The sequence below is a fragment of the Cucurbita moschata genome, unplaced genomic scaffold, assembly GCF_002738365.1.
Source record: "Cucurbita moschata cultivar Rifu unplaced genomic scaffold, Cmos_1.0 Cmo_Scf00011, whole genome shotgun sequence".
Lineage (NCBI taxonomy): Eukaryota > Viridiplantae > Streptophyta > Magnoliopsida > Cucurbitales > Cucurbitaceae > Cucurbita > Cucurbita moschata.
The window spans coordinates 5,599,885-5,613,989 of record NW_019268527.1 but is presented as its reverse complement, the minus strand read 5'-3'; the positions used below and the strand labels follow the sequence as shown (position 1 = coordinate 5,613,989).

General features: G+C 37.0%; 5 protein-coding genes across 5 annotated transcripts in view; 3 read left to right on the top strand and 2 right to left on the bottom strand.

Annotated features, from left to right (window-relative positions):
- The window catches only part of LOC111449389 (stomatin-like protein 2, mitochondrial), a 5,774-nt gene extending 4,471 nt beyond the window's left edge, over positions 1-1,303 (bottom strand). Inside the window, exons 1-4 of the mRNA XM_023089256.1 lie at positions 1,026-1,303; positions 675-918; positions 406-555; positions 100-157 (exon numbers count right to left, since the gene is read on the bottom strand). Of these exons, the coding sequence (XP_022945024.1) occupies positions 100-157; positions 406-555; positions 675-918; positions 1,026-1,216 (643 nt within the window). The 5' untranslated portion in view covers positions 1,217-1,303. The remainder of the gene's footprint in view (positions 1-99; positions 158-405; positions 556-674; positions 919-1,025) is intronic.
- A 663-nt stretch (positions 1,304-1,966) lies between these two features.
- LOC111449954 (60S ribosomal protein L9-like) lies at positions 1,967-4,157 on the bottom strand. The gene is made up of 3 exons (XM_023090057.1): positions 3,635-4,157; positions 2,376-2,498; positions 1,967-2,254 (listed from the first exon to the last, which is right to left on the bottom strand). The coding sequence occupies exons 1-3, from the start codon at positions 4,007-4,009 to the stop codon at positions 2,162-2,164; spliced, it is 591 nt and encodes a 196-aa protein (XP_022945825.1). The 5' UTR covers positions 4,010-4,157; the 3' UTR covers positions 1,967-2,161.
- Positions 4,158-5,813: 1,656 nt separating this feature from the next.
- LOC111449923 (WAT1-related protein At1g43650-like) lies at positions 5,814-7,497 on the top strand. The gene is made up of 7 exons (XM_023090010.1): positions 5,814-6,004; positions 6,084-6,149; positions 6,245-6,361; positions 6,441-6,672; positions 6,765-6,923; positions 7,009-7,160; positions 7,242-7,497. The coding sequence occupies exons 1-7, from the start codon at positions 5,814-5,816 to the stop codon at positions 7,495-7,497; spliced, it is 1,173 nt and encodes a 390-aa protein (XP_022945778.1).
- Positions 7,498-9,987: 2,490 nt separating this feature from the next.
- Positions 9,988-13,376, top strand: LOC111449682 (NAC domain-containing protein 91-like). Its single transcript, XM_023089684.1, has 7 exons — positions 9,988-10,373; positions 10,694-10,971; positions 11,424-11,690; positions 11,781-12,128; positions 12,251-12,344; positions 12,434-12,702; positions 12,802-13,376. The coding sequence occupies exons 1-7, from the start codon at positions 10,208-10,210 to the stop codon at positions 13,141-13,143; spliced, it is 1,764 nt and encodes a 587-aa protein (XP_022945452.1). The 5' UTR covers positions 9,988-10,207; the 3' UTR covers positions 13,144-13,376.
- A 504-nt stretch (positions 13,377-13,880) lies between these two features.
- The window catches only part of LOC111449296 (heavy metal-associated isoprenylated plant protein 9-like), a 2,321-nt gene continuing 2,096 nt past the window's right edge, over positions 13,881-14,105 (top strand). Inside the window, exon 1 of the mRNA XM_023089138.1 lies at positions 13,881-14,063. The gene's annotated coding sequence lies outside the window, so the exon portion shown is untranslated. The remainder of the gene's footprint in view (positions 14,064-14,105) is intronic.

Below are 14,105 nucleotides of genomic sequence, written 5' to 3'. Positions count from 1 at the left end.
AAAAAAAAAAAAAAAAAAAAAAAAATCATAAATTCGCTATCAAAAATTCACTTAAGACATGATAGAACTATATAGAGCTATGAGTAATATAGAACGAACTTATTTCATATCGAAGGCATTGCAGTCCCCAGTCCCTTGTGGCTACATTGATAGACTCCTACAGAAATGACCAGTTAAAAGATTACTAATCAGTTAAATCGTTCATTTATTTTCGTTCAAGCAATCAGGGTAAAAATGCAGTACAAAACACTACGAAGAAGAAGAAGAACAAGAACAAGAGAAAAAAAAATGTTTTCCCAAATGCAAATTTTGCTCCACAGCAAGCAAACACAACCAGAATTCTCAAAATCGAAAGACATGATGAAAAGGATGTAATAAAATAAATAAATAAAATAAAAAAAGTACCACTATCTTCTCATTCAGCGTGTCTCTTTCCTCAAATGTTTTGTCAAGAGTAATCTTCCCAAGCTCGCTTCGCATTGTAGTCTGAGCGAGCTGAATAACGGCATATATGGGATGCTCAACACCATAAGATGCCAGCTTGGGGTCCACTATCTGCACAGAAACGGAGACTTTGTCGTTTCATTCGTAAATTGTAGCAGAAAGAAAAGTAGAGCGACTTTTAAGAGTAAGAAACCAGAAAACGCAAGTCCGCGAACAGCTTCGCCTCATACCTTAACATAAAGAACCCCATCTATCAAAATGCTGACATTGTCCTTTGTGATAGCAGACTGGTCCGGAATAGGAATAGCTTCCTCCTTCAAGGAATGCACATAAGCTATCCGATCGACAAATGGAATCAAAAAATGGATTCCGGAGGGAAGTGTCTTCACATACTTTCCAAATCGTTCGATCACGTAAGCTTTCTTCTCCGGGACAATTCGAATACCCCAATTTAAAGGAGGAGTAATCTCGTAGCTAATAGAAGGGGGGTTAGAAAATAATTGCACATGAGTAGACAACAAAATTAGTTGTGAAAAGAAGGAATTGGAAGGAATAGAAGGTATGTAGGGAGGGGAGGTCACCTGATGTTGGGATCTCGAGCAGTACGAAGATAGCGGATGGTGGCGGGAGAGAAGAGGGAGGAAGGTTGAGGAGAAAGAAGGTTACTGTAGAAGGGAAAGGAAGAGCGGGTTGTGGAGAGACGTCTGGAATGTGCAGTGAAATGGAGAAATGTAAGGGAGGAAGAAGGGTTGGACTTGAAAATGTTCATCATTTCCGGAGCGACCTCAGGTGGACGTAGAATGAGGTCTTAGAAGAAGTCCCACCCAGTTTCACTTTTTCTTTCTTGCAGACGGAGGCATCCGCTTTTAATTTTACACCAAAAAAAAAAAAAAAAAAAAAAAAAAAAAAAAAAAAAAAAAAAAAAAAACNTACATACATACATACATACATTTTCATCAACTCCACCGTTCTACGGTAAGTTATGTTCTTAAATTTGCAAACCTTTCAATTTCTTCTCTTTTTTTTTTTTTCTTTTATTTAATCTCGACCTAGCCTGAACTAAACCTTCCACGAAACATAATATTTACCCATTCACTCTCTCTCTCTTTTGACTGATTACTTTTTCCTCAACAATTTAAATGCTTACTCGATAAAATGCATGTTACCTTCATTTTAGGAAGTCCAAAATTCAGGAACGTTTTGAATAATAGTGTAAATAGGAAGTGACAATATGTTGCATTTCCCTCGCTCAGAGGGAGCAAAAAGACCCATTAGGCTCTTCATGTATGCCCTGCCCTACATAAATAAAAATACAGTTGGCCTCTGCCCTTGTTCTCTTAGACACAGGTTTTTTTTTTTTTTTTTTTTTTGTTTTTACATCAATCAAGCCTATCATAATGTAATGCGTTGAAATTGTTCTTAAATTGTGTGAGAATTCATGATTAAGAGAATGTGAATGCCTAATGCAAGAAATCCAAGGGTTCTCCTAAAAGGTACATAGAAATCAAGTAACATAGACATCTGTAGAAGAAGGGTTACTTACTGACTGCCATTTTCGTGCCTCGAATAGAAAATATCCATAAAACAAAACTGTAATAAAGTTTAAAAGGTTTGCCACGAAACATCACAAAATTACGCAATTAGGTGCGAAAAAACAATTCCAAAAAGAGAATAAACTACTCTTGAAACTAAGAGCAGATATAACCTACAATTCTATTCATCCCTCTTCTTCTCCAACAATGGTACCCTTCTCGCTGACATAGATACCATCAAGGAACTTCCGTATATCCTTGTTCTTCACATGACATTTCTGCAAAAGAAGCCAAGAAAGAGTAAGCCACAGAATGATTTAAGACCAAGAAATGCACCATTTAACTCTTTTCTTTTATGTGCAGCAATGCCTGCATCATGTGAGTCTGATCAATACAAACCTGGTTTATAAGGGCACAAGACCGTGAAACCAGTTCAATATCATTTCCATCCAAGACCAACTCATCTTTCACTTTCTCAGATCGGGTAATTGAAACTCCATCAAGCATATCCACCTTCCTCACCTGATTCAACAATTACCCGCATTAAAGTTTAGCCGATAATGACATCTAACAAATCCATGCTACAAAAGTATTTACAATTACAATTCCAATTCCAAATGTTTCTCTTTTCTTTGTAAGAAACATGCTTGTCAATAATATTTTGAGAGTGAGTGAGGATAAGAGATTAGAAGCAAACCATCCTATCTATCTTAAACATGCAAAACTCTGACACGAAGCGCAGAATGTGAATGACTTGTGCCTTTATTCATTTACGAGTATCAGGGCCAAGTTATACACCTTAGAAAGATGGCACCAAATAAGATATTAAGTTCAAATCAATTTCCAATCAGGACGAATATTTCATATTCTGAAATTTTAGATTTGGCACTGGCCTAGGCTTCTTTATATGTTGGTTTTGGTACTAAACTGAAATATGAATTACTAAAAGAACTGGAAATGAGGTTCGAATAGCCATTGCACAAAACAGACTTGTAGCTTCGAAGACCCGTTTAAATATCATTTGGCTTTCAAAAACTAATGATTTTATTTTCAAAATCTTGGCATGGTTTTATGAAAACATAGGTAAAGAAGTAGATGACAAAAAGACTAACCATGGTTATCAATAGGTCCCAACCCATATGTACATGAAGAAGAAATAATGTAATGATGGAGAACCCATTCGTAAAAATGGTAATTCAAATGTCGAACACGCATGGAAAACAATATAAATAATGCAACAGCAAAAATTGATATAGACAGAATTCCACAAACCTCACAGAAACTGGTTAGAGCTAAGTAATATTAGAAGGTTTATTTTTCATGTAAAATCACCACCAAGCAGATTCCTATGAATAAAATTTATAGCATAAAAATCAAAGCGCGAGGTTGTAAACAAGTAACAGCACAGGTCCATACGAGTGTACAAACATCAATGTAAACAGTAGATATCAAAGAATGGAATATGGCACAAAATTGAAAAAACCAGCATAACTAATGGAAGGCTCATTACTAATGAACAGAAGTTACTTGAAATATATATTTCCAAGAAGAACACTAACTAAATAATAAGATCAAAACCTAACACAAGTGATGGTCAAATCAAACACACGGCGATTAATAATGAATGAAAAACATGAGAAGCATAGAGAAAACAATACCTTCTTTTCTCCAAGAAAATTACGAATCTCAATAGACTTGCTGCCGTTTGTGATGCTAGCATTGATGGGAAAGTGAGCGTAGACGAAGCGCATCTTGTAACGATAGCCCTTAGTGACGCCGGTAATGAGGTTCTCAACATGGCTGAGAGCAGTACGAATAGCGGCGGATGTCTTCCTAGACCCAAACCATGCTTCAATCCGGAGCTTCTTCTTGCCAGTGGCCTCGTCAGTAATGAGTTGAAAGTCGAGATTGAGATGCTTAAAGTTACGAACAAGCTTACCACGAGGACCTTCAACCTCGATGATCTTGGCATGGACCTTGATCTTAACCCCATCTGGGATATCCATAGACTCGGATGAAAGAATGGTCTTCATTTTTCTGTGGAAAGAGACTCAAGGAAGCGCCGGCAAGAAACCACGGAGGCTGCGGCAGAAGGCGGAAAAGCTCTGTGAGAAGATTTATATACAGAAAACCGACTACGATGCAGCTGCCGAAGAAAAGTAATAAACTTACGGAAGAAGAAAAACCCTAAGGCTAAAGGGGAAGGAGCGATGGGCTTGGGCCGATATATAGAGTTTAATTTTAATTACAGAACTGCCAATGAAAACTAAAGGGCATCGGTTCGGTTTTCTCGACTTTTATCTAAACCGGAACCGAACAAACCGATCCGATTGGGTTTTGTGGTTTCGATTCCAGACCGTATAAATTTTATAGAACAACGACCTGAAAGTGCTTTAAAGAGAGGGAGGGTGGCGGCTAGGGCAAAGCCTTTCTGTTGTATTTTCCCCCCATAACCCGGTTTCAGCGACTGTCTGTGGGCTGGTTAAGGTGCGTTATATTGGACTGCTGGAAGCTAAATTAGGAACCGGGACTGGGCCTATTTATTATTTCATTCAGAAATAATTATATTTTTTTTTTTTTAGAACCTCATCAAATTCGAATGCTAACCTTTAATTTTTTAATTAACATAAACGAAAATATTGTTACATGAAACTTTAGAGCATATATCCTAATAGTAACAAATATGAGTTTAAAACTTATCGATCACGTGTTATTCTAAATTATATTCTAACTTATTTTTCACCAAAATCTCCCTAACTTTTATTGAAGAAAGAACCTAATCCAATTTAACTATTAATTTTTTTTAATTGAGTTTTTATTTATTTATTTTCAAAAACTTAAATGAGATTTATAACACAGTTGAATAATATTTTATAAAATTACCTTTAAATAAGGAAAATAAATATTTATCAATCGTATATGTATAAAACAAAAATATATATTTGAGAGTTATAAATAAATTTGAGTTGATTAAATCAACCCGATTTAATTTTAGGAAACTCGTGAATTAAAGTAATCTATAAAAATTTTCATTTATTTGAGTCCAACTTAACTTAAATAAGTTTATAACACAACTCCTAATTGACAACTTTAATAAATTCATCCGGTTAAACATTAAAAAATATATTATTTGTAAATAACAAAACTAATATTGAAATTATATTTTCAATGGCAAAATTGAATCATCGTCTTTGGACTCCCACAAACTTGACTATGTTGAAGAAGAATAAAAGTGTTGTACCCTAATGTCACAATCAAAAAAGTTATGATTCGTAATTGTTGTAGCTAAAGCGGGAGCAATATCAATCGCACTCACCTATCTTTAATCATAAATTATATAAAAATACACAGATTTACGTGGTTTAAAAATAAAAATAACTAAAGTTCCTTCTAATTGATTCTAGACAAATATAAAATGACCATGATTTCACACCACGCTGGACAAACTTTTATACCAGTCTAACCATATTAATTCTTTTACATATACCAAATCAATAAGAATATGAACCTTGGTCAAAGATAAATAAGAATATAAGGTTATAAACTAAATGGGAGTTAGTTACGAGAGCATATTACAACTTCCGACAAAATGTTTTTTGGTAGTCAAATGTGGGTCAAAAGTGGAGAGACTTAGTTAAGATCCTATGGGTGAAAGAGAGAGCGTAGGCGGCATGTCATTAAGTCACATAGAACAAGAGGAGAACAAATTTCCTTTTTCTTTTTTGTTTGTTTGTTCCTGTGTTGGGTATAAACTCTCTCGCTTTCTCTCTCTGTCTCTGAAGAACATGCATGCAGGTAGCAGGTAGCAGGTAGCAGGTAGGTAAGAAAAACAAACACATGGGTGTTCACAAATTGTTGAACGCATCTCGCCCCGTTCTCGCAATGTTGGCTGTCCAAGTTATTGCCGCCGGATTGCAAATTCTCAGCAAAGTTATTATCGATCAAGGCACCTTCATTTTTGCACTCATGACCTACCGCCATCTCGTTGCCGCTCTCTGCGTTGCACCCTTTGCTTTCTTCTTCGAAAGGTGTCTTAGCTTTCCCTCTTACTTTCATATTAACTCAAACTCCTCACTACATCACTCCATTCCCCTGCTTTGCTTGCAGAAGTAACGCATACAAGTTGTTGAGCCCCAAGGTTCTGTTTTGGCTCTTTCTCAGTGCCTTCACCGGGTACGCCTCTTCTCTCTCTCTTGCTTTTCTCAATCCAATGCATTATCCCTCAAAACTATCCATATCATTACTCCAACAACCCAATTAATATGCAGGATAACAGCGGCTATGGGACTCTACTACTATGGTCTACGAGACACCACAGCTACTTATGCTACCAACTTCCTCAACTTAATTCCCGTGCTCACTTTTGTCATCTCCTCCATCCTTGGGTATATACTCTGCTACTGTACTCTACTAATAACTAAATAAATAGCCCTGCACCGATGCATGTGAACTGTGCAAGTGTAGGATGGAAAAGGTGAGCTTGAAGAGCAGAGCAGGGAAATTAAAGATAATGGGGGCATTTTTGGGTGTTGTGGGAGCATTAATTACGTGTCTTTACAAAGGAAAAGGATTCCACATTGGTCATCATGTTGTTGTCCAGCAACAGCATGTCGCCGTCCATAAGGCTCACTGGGGACGAGGCACCCTCCTGCTTCTTGGAAGCTGCTTCTCCTATGCTACTTGGTTTGTTGTCCAAGTATGTGTGTGTGTGTGTGTGTGTTAATTACACATATTCTTTCTTCTCATTCAATTCCAATTCAGCTAACTTTTCTAGTTAACTAAAAACAGGTGAAGTTGCTCAAAGTGTTTCCACATAAGTACTTAGCGACCATGCTAACATGCATCATAGCATGCATTCACTCGACGCTTATTGGCTTGTTCCTGGACACCGACAAGGCCGCTTGGAAGTTGGGTTGGGATCTGCAGCTTCTCACCATTTTATACTCTGTAACTGTTTCTCTGTATCTCTCTAGCTACTAGCTACTCTCTATTATATTAATTCATCCGTAATAGTATATATATGCATATGCAGGGAGCATTGGCGACAGCAGCTACTTTTTGCTTGGTGGCATGGGCAGTTTCAATCAAGGGACCAACTTTCCCTCCCATGTTCAACCCCCTGCCTCTAGTTTTTGTGGCAATCTTAGAAGCCATCATACTCGGCGAGGAGATCAAAGTGGGCAAGTAGGATATTAAATTAATTACTTACTTCATGTACCCTTAATTCAATCTGCTTTGAGGAAACTGATGGATCTGGCGTTGCAGCATACTTGGGGCGGTTGTGATGGTAGCAGGGCTCTACTGTTTCCTGTGGGGTAAGGCAAAGGAGATGAAGGAATTATCGCATCTCCCAAAAGCAGCTGCTGCGGTGACAGTTGAAGCAGCAACAGCAACTTCACAACCTGCGCGGCTGCACTCGGCAGCTGTAGTGCCAAGCGCTTCACCAAATCACCAACATCATAATAATGCTCCAATTTGTGGTGCTGATCTAGAACAAGGCTTCATCAAAAGAAACCCTTGAAGCCATTGCAACAATGTATTTCTGTTATTAAGCTTTCAACCAGTTTTTGTCAGGATCTTACTTTTTGCTAATCCATCAATTCATTAACCCATTACATCTTCATCCTCCACCGCTATATCAAAACTCTCCAATCAAAGGACAAAAGCTTCCCTCAATGTCTTTGCACATCTGACATGAACGGCTCATAAACTTGGAATCCAATTTGGTATAAAATTTGGTTTGAGTTGGTTGGGTAGAATCGACTAAACGAATTCTAATATGCGAATTATCCAAATCTTAGCAAAAGTAAAAGAAAAGGTAAGAATAACAATAAATGCAAATCTACATACATTGAAACACTAATAGAACTTATTAAAAATATTGTAGTTATGTTAATTAATTGGCACAATTATTTGGGTGGTGGATTCTGAAAAGAAAAAAGATGGATAAAAGCAAGTATTTTGTATTAGGGAAGAGGGAGATTGAGAAAGAAATGATAATTAAATAGGATTTGAAAGGAATGAACAAAAAGTAATTGTTATTATATTTATGGGTTTGGTAATGGTAATGGTAATGGCAAAAATAAAAAATATATGGTCTTATTAATAATCAACTCTTCAAAAGCCAAACCACACTATAGAACATCACCCATCAATCACGATCTGCTTTTCCCAATATCCACTCTGATACCTCAAACTATTCCCTTCTCTATCTTTTATGAAACGTGTAAAGTTTGTATCATTCATTTCAAAACAAGATTATATTATATTGCAAAATTTTATTTTCAAAAATATATATCTTAGATTCAATTAATAAAAATAGACAAAAGTTGCAACAAAATCAACTTTTATTCATTTATTTATTTTATCAATTTTAATAATTAATTTTTTAATTTTAGTCGAGTTGAATCTCAAATTTTAATATTGATGCTAATTTTACCCTTTTCAACTTTTACTAATTTCATCTCTTAATCTCTACTAAAAAAAAAAATTATAATAATAATAAAAATAATCACACATTTAGATGTAATAATTACAGGTTGTCATGTGATAGATTTTGATATTTTTATTTTATTATTGATGATTGTTAAACTCGATGAGCATATAAACGAGGGACACTGTCTCCAAACAAAAAACTCATGCTCAAAAAGGACTATATCATATCAATGTGAAGAATTGAGACGTTGTTCAATTCCTCGCCCCCGAGGCTTAAGACCACTTCATGCCTAAGGGCATACTCTTGCATGGGTTCTCCTCGAGATACCTTTAGTTGGCTAGTTACTTTTTCTAGAATCGGATAGAGAAAATGAATGACACTTCAATTCCATCAACAAGTGTCTTTTACGGTCATAAGGTACAAAAATACCAATTGATTATAAAATAAACTCTTTTTGGAAAGATAAAACTCAAGCTTTCGCGATATTCCTAAAGAGAATTAAAAAACCAATTTAGAATCATAATATTTATTTTAGGAAAGTGACAAGATTATAAAAATCTTACATCATCATCTTTTAAAGGTCATACACAATCTTTATAGAAAATTAAGAATAAATTTGGACCCTCCAATCTTATATAGGAATGTAACGTAACCACGAATAAGACTGAAATCATCTCTATATAATCAGATCTTAAGAATAATATAAATATCATATTAAAGCCTCTAAAATTTACTAAGTAATGCATAACATAATCTAACACCAAGGAAAACTAGAATAATTTTTTAGGATTTGGTAGTAATCCCATGATAAACATACCATAAATTAAAATTGTAAAAAAAAATGATGTTTGTAACACCGAAGGTATTAGACTAGACTCGACTCTTATCGACTCTTTAACACCTAAGGTATATAAACTATCTTCTTCCAGCGAGGAAATGTAAATCCATCTTAGCCCACAATTCTAAAACCCTACCTATTTCTGTTACTCGCTTAAAAGTTGTTGGTATGATACAAAAATTGTAACTAATTTTAAAGTTTATTGAATATAAATGGACTAAAATGAGTTGTTTAAAAAAAGAAGAACCAAGTTTAATACTGTTATTAAAAAAAAATGAAAATATAAGAAACGTGTAAACCCATGGATCCGCGTCCAATACAAAAATAGCTTCAATACTTTAATTTAAACGCTAAAATTAAGAGTTATTTAGGAAAGAAAAGAAAATGAAATTTGACCAAGTAATTATTTAGTCTGAATGCTAGGATGTTTGAATTATTTGAAAAAAAAAAAAAGAAAAAGGAATGGGGGGATGAGTAAGTTCGGAGCAATTTCTTTAGAGTGGACCCGGACAATGACGCATCTTTAATGACTTGCGTTCACATTACGTGTCAAACTTTGATTCGCTCGGGTACGACATTTCCCTTCCACTTTTCCAACTTGGTGAATGGCAGAGTTGTTATTTTGATGAACCGACGGGGTAGAAATGGCATGAGAAAGGCACAAAACGCGTTTTTTATTTTGTTAATAGAAAAAGGAAAAGAAAAAGGAAAGGAAAGCTGCCCTTCATTGCCCTTCATTGCCCTTGCCCTCCTATTAGACTTACTGTCGTCTTCTTCGTTCTCCCCTAAAGTAAATCGCACTCTCGTCTCTCTTCTTCTGCTTTCATCTCTCACTTTTTGACTCTTTATTAAAACAAACAAACAAACAGAGAGAATCTCTCCGGCCGATTACTTCTTCTTCTTCCTCCCTTCCCTGTTTCTTCTTTATCATCTTCTTTCCCTGCGCTTTCACCGACGATGGCGGTTTTAACCCTCAGTTCCCTCCCCCTGGGCTTCCGATTTAGACCCACCGATGAAGAACTCATCAACTTCTACCTCCGCTCCAAGATCAATGGAAATCACGAAGAAGTCAGCGTTATTCGCGAAATCGATGTCTGTAAATGGGAGCCCTGGGATCTTCCTGGTACGCTCTCTCTTTGCTTCCCCAGTTTTTCCTTTATTCCTCTTCTTATTTATTTTCTTTTTCCGCCCTATGTTTCGACCTATCTCTGTCTAGCTGCTCTTTACGGACATCTCGAGTATCATTTGATTTTATTCCATTTCCGCTCCTCTCTGATTCTTTCCTTTTAGTTTCTACTTATTCCTTCTTTCTTCAATCAATTCCATCTGCGTATCGCTTCACCCGACTCCACGATTTCCTCTTACTAATCACCTATCACGATCCACCTTCGAGCTTCGATTTTTCTAACAACTGTTTTTTTCCGCCTATTTTGATCGGTGCAGATCTATCGATAATAAAGACAAAAGATCCCGAGTGGTTCTTCTTTTGTCCACAGGACAGGAAGTATCCCAACGGGCACCGTTTGAAGAGAGCTACCGATGCTGGCTACTGGAAGGCAACGGGTAAGGATCGCAAAATCAAGTCCGGAACAAACTTGATTGGAATGAAGAAGACATTGGTATTCTACAAAGGTCGTGCTCCTAAGGGAAAGAGAACCAATTGGGTAGTCCATGAGTATCGTGCCACTCTTAAGGAACTTGATGGCACTAACCCTGGACAGGTCTTATTCTCTTCTAATTCCTCCGTTTGGCTACTGGGCTGAATTCATGCTACAGTTCTGTGGATCCATATACAGTTGCTTGATTTGATTTCTCTTTTTCTTTCGTGCATTCAAAACTGGGATGGATGACTTTTAAGACCTACAAAATGCTACTTAATAGTATTTAAAACTTCACTCTATCACTGCATCATGATTTTCTTCTATTTTATTCTCTGCGCCATCTTATGTTTATGCTGAAAATTCTAAGCGAGAAATATGTGGATATAGTATCTAATTCGTAACTCGAGTATAGACTTCAAGACTCCTTTGAGAGGTCTTGTTCTGCATAACTAAATTTTTTCTTTACACTTGGTAATTCGAAATGATCGGTTTTTAGGTGAAATCTATTTCCTGAATCTTTGAATGCCTTTGTTTCAATTCTAATTAGAATGTTGTTTGGTTGTTGGTTTCAGAGTGCCTTTGTTCTCTGTCGTCTGTTTAAGAAACAGGATGAAAGTATTGAAGGGTCAAATGGCGATGAAGCCGAAGCTGCTATTTCATCCCCTACCACAGCTGACTCATCTCCTGGACCTGGAGACTCCCATTCAGAGCCAATACTTCCTTTAGTTTCTCCATCATTGCCGGGGCGGGCTGATAGTTCTGATGAAGTGGCATCCGAAACAGTCGAACATCCTGATGGTTCAGCTGAAATCTCTTGTTTTGATTCATATAATGCAGAAGTGAGAGGCTCCCTTTTCCTTTTCATTTTTATTACAAGAAAATTCAGCATAATCTGAATTGTATGCATCTATGTCTATTTCTCATTGCAGATGGATCCTCATCCATATGAAAAGAAGAATTACTGTGTTTCATTGGATGAACCACTTGATAGCAAACTGTTTTCCCCCTTGCGCTCGCAGCTGCAAGCAGAGCTAGGATCATCTGGCATATACTATTCCGATAGCAATTACTTGAACTTCGACGCCAATGCAAATGCAGTGCAGCAGTTACAGAGTGGGACAGAGGAGTCAGATTATATCTATCAGTTTATAGACTCTTTCGACTGTAATTTGGATGATTTTGCTCTTGAAGACTTCCAGATTCCGAATAATACAATGGGTAGCTTGGACTACCGATTTTATGGCGAAGTGGAGGCTGAAAATTCTAAAAAATCAAAGGTTTGTGGGACTTTTCCTGCGAGTTTTTCTTTTTTAAAGATAATCTTACATTTTTACCCGGTGGTTTCTGTTTCTGCTTTGAATTAGTTTCGTTGTATTACTAATTTCTGGTCTCGAAGCAGGTTATGTCAGAGTTGGAAAGCTCAATTTGTCTGGAGGATATAGACAGGAAGATTCCTATTATTGAACATACGGAAACTGCACCAACAGAACAAGGTGCTGCTGCCTCTCTCTTCTCACAATAATGTACTCAACGCGCCCATGACATATCTTGTTAAAATAATCTTGCTAATTGTTCTTGGCAGGTCAATTTTTTAATCCATCTGGGAGCCTTCCGGAATCATGCAATCAATTGTCTGCAGCAGTAAGTACCGATGCTACAGCTGGAATTCAGAGAATTAGTCGCCGGCAAAGAAGTCAGCAGCAACACAATGAGTTTTCTGCATCTCAGGGGACTGCGCCAAGAAGGCTACGATTGCAAAGGATACTTGCAGCGCCATCCTCACGCTCTAGCAAAATGTGTAGTGCGAGTGGTGGAAGGCGGGATGATGACCCCCCATCAATCTCTAGCAAGGTAAGCGCCCTATATAGAGTTAGTTTCAAGTGTATGGAACCAATACTATATATATCATGGTGTAAAGTTATAAACGGGTGGTATTGACATGACACACAGGAGAAAAAAGCTTCAGAAAACAAGAGTATTGGAGGGGTATGTGGGAGTGATGATGGTTTTGATGATGTAAAACAGCCCCAGATGAGGACTGAGGCTGCTGAGTCAGGGGTGAGCAGTGGTAAAGCCTCCCAGGAAGCGAGTTCAAAGTCAGTGGCAAGCTATAGCTCAAAGATTGGTTTCGTAACTGGGAAAAGAAGATTGGCGAAGGCACTGCCACCTTCAGTTCTTTCATACGTTTCTATAGTTAGGCTTGTTGTTGTAGTATTGTCCATAATTTTTATTAGCATTTGGAAGTGGTGTAAGCGCGACCAGCGTGGGTACCCTGTCTCACCCTTCCGTTAAGCCTTCATAGGTTTTTATGGCCTTCCCTTCATGGGGGTAGCAGCTTAGGATTGTGAGAGGCATGTATGTGGTCAATGTGGATATTTAGTTTGGGCCTAATGTATGTTTTTATGCACCGTCCTCAGGACTCGGAGTCCCGTGTTTTTGTATAAAACAGCATCATCACTCTTCTCCACTCTCTTTTCTTTAAGGTTGTTTTATGTGTAAATTTAGCTGCCTGCTTTTATTCTGAAGATCATTGCTTTAATAATAACATTTATTTATTTAAATAACCCCATTTGATGGAATCACAATCTTATATGTCATTGCCAACTTGAAGCCTGGATATGTAGTAAAAAAAAAAACAAATCCAATCAATTTGAATGGTATCTTGGTGGTACAATTTGATCTTCATCACTTTCCTTCCTTGCATCATCAATTATAGAAGAAGTCTTGTTGCTTGGATGGGAAGGAAGAGGAATATGAATGAAAGAACTATAATTTATTCAACTTTTTCACTAAAGGGAGAAAAATATGTATTTTATGTGCATGGACGGCGGATTGTTTCATTTAATTAGGATGTTGAGCGTGTGGAGTAAGAATTGGGAGGGCTCGGGGCTCAAACATCCAAAAATGTCCCATGCTGACTCACTTCCACGTCTTATCCTCCTTAATAAGCTAAAAGGCAGGTTGCCCTATTAGCTTTTCTCGTTTTTTTTTTTTTTTTTCAACTTAAAATTATCAAAGCAGTTTTTGACTGCATTGAAGAATATTATCTATTATCTTCAGTGCAGTGAGTTGGGATACTTAAATTTTATGAACTTGGTTTGTGGGAAAAGGAAAAGGAAAAACTGATGGATCGTGAAATTTTGGTTGCGTTGGTGTGGCGTGGCGTGGCATAGAGAAAGAGAATGAGTTATTAGAAAGAGAGGGGTGAAAAGGCATGTGAGATCCACTTTTGAGAAAATATGTATTGGGGGGGG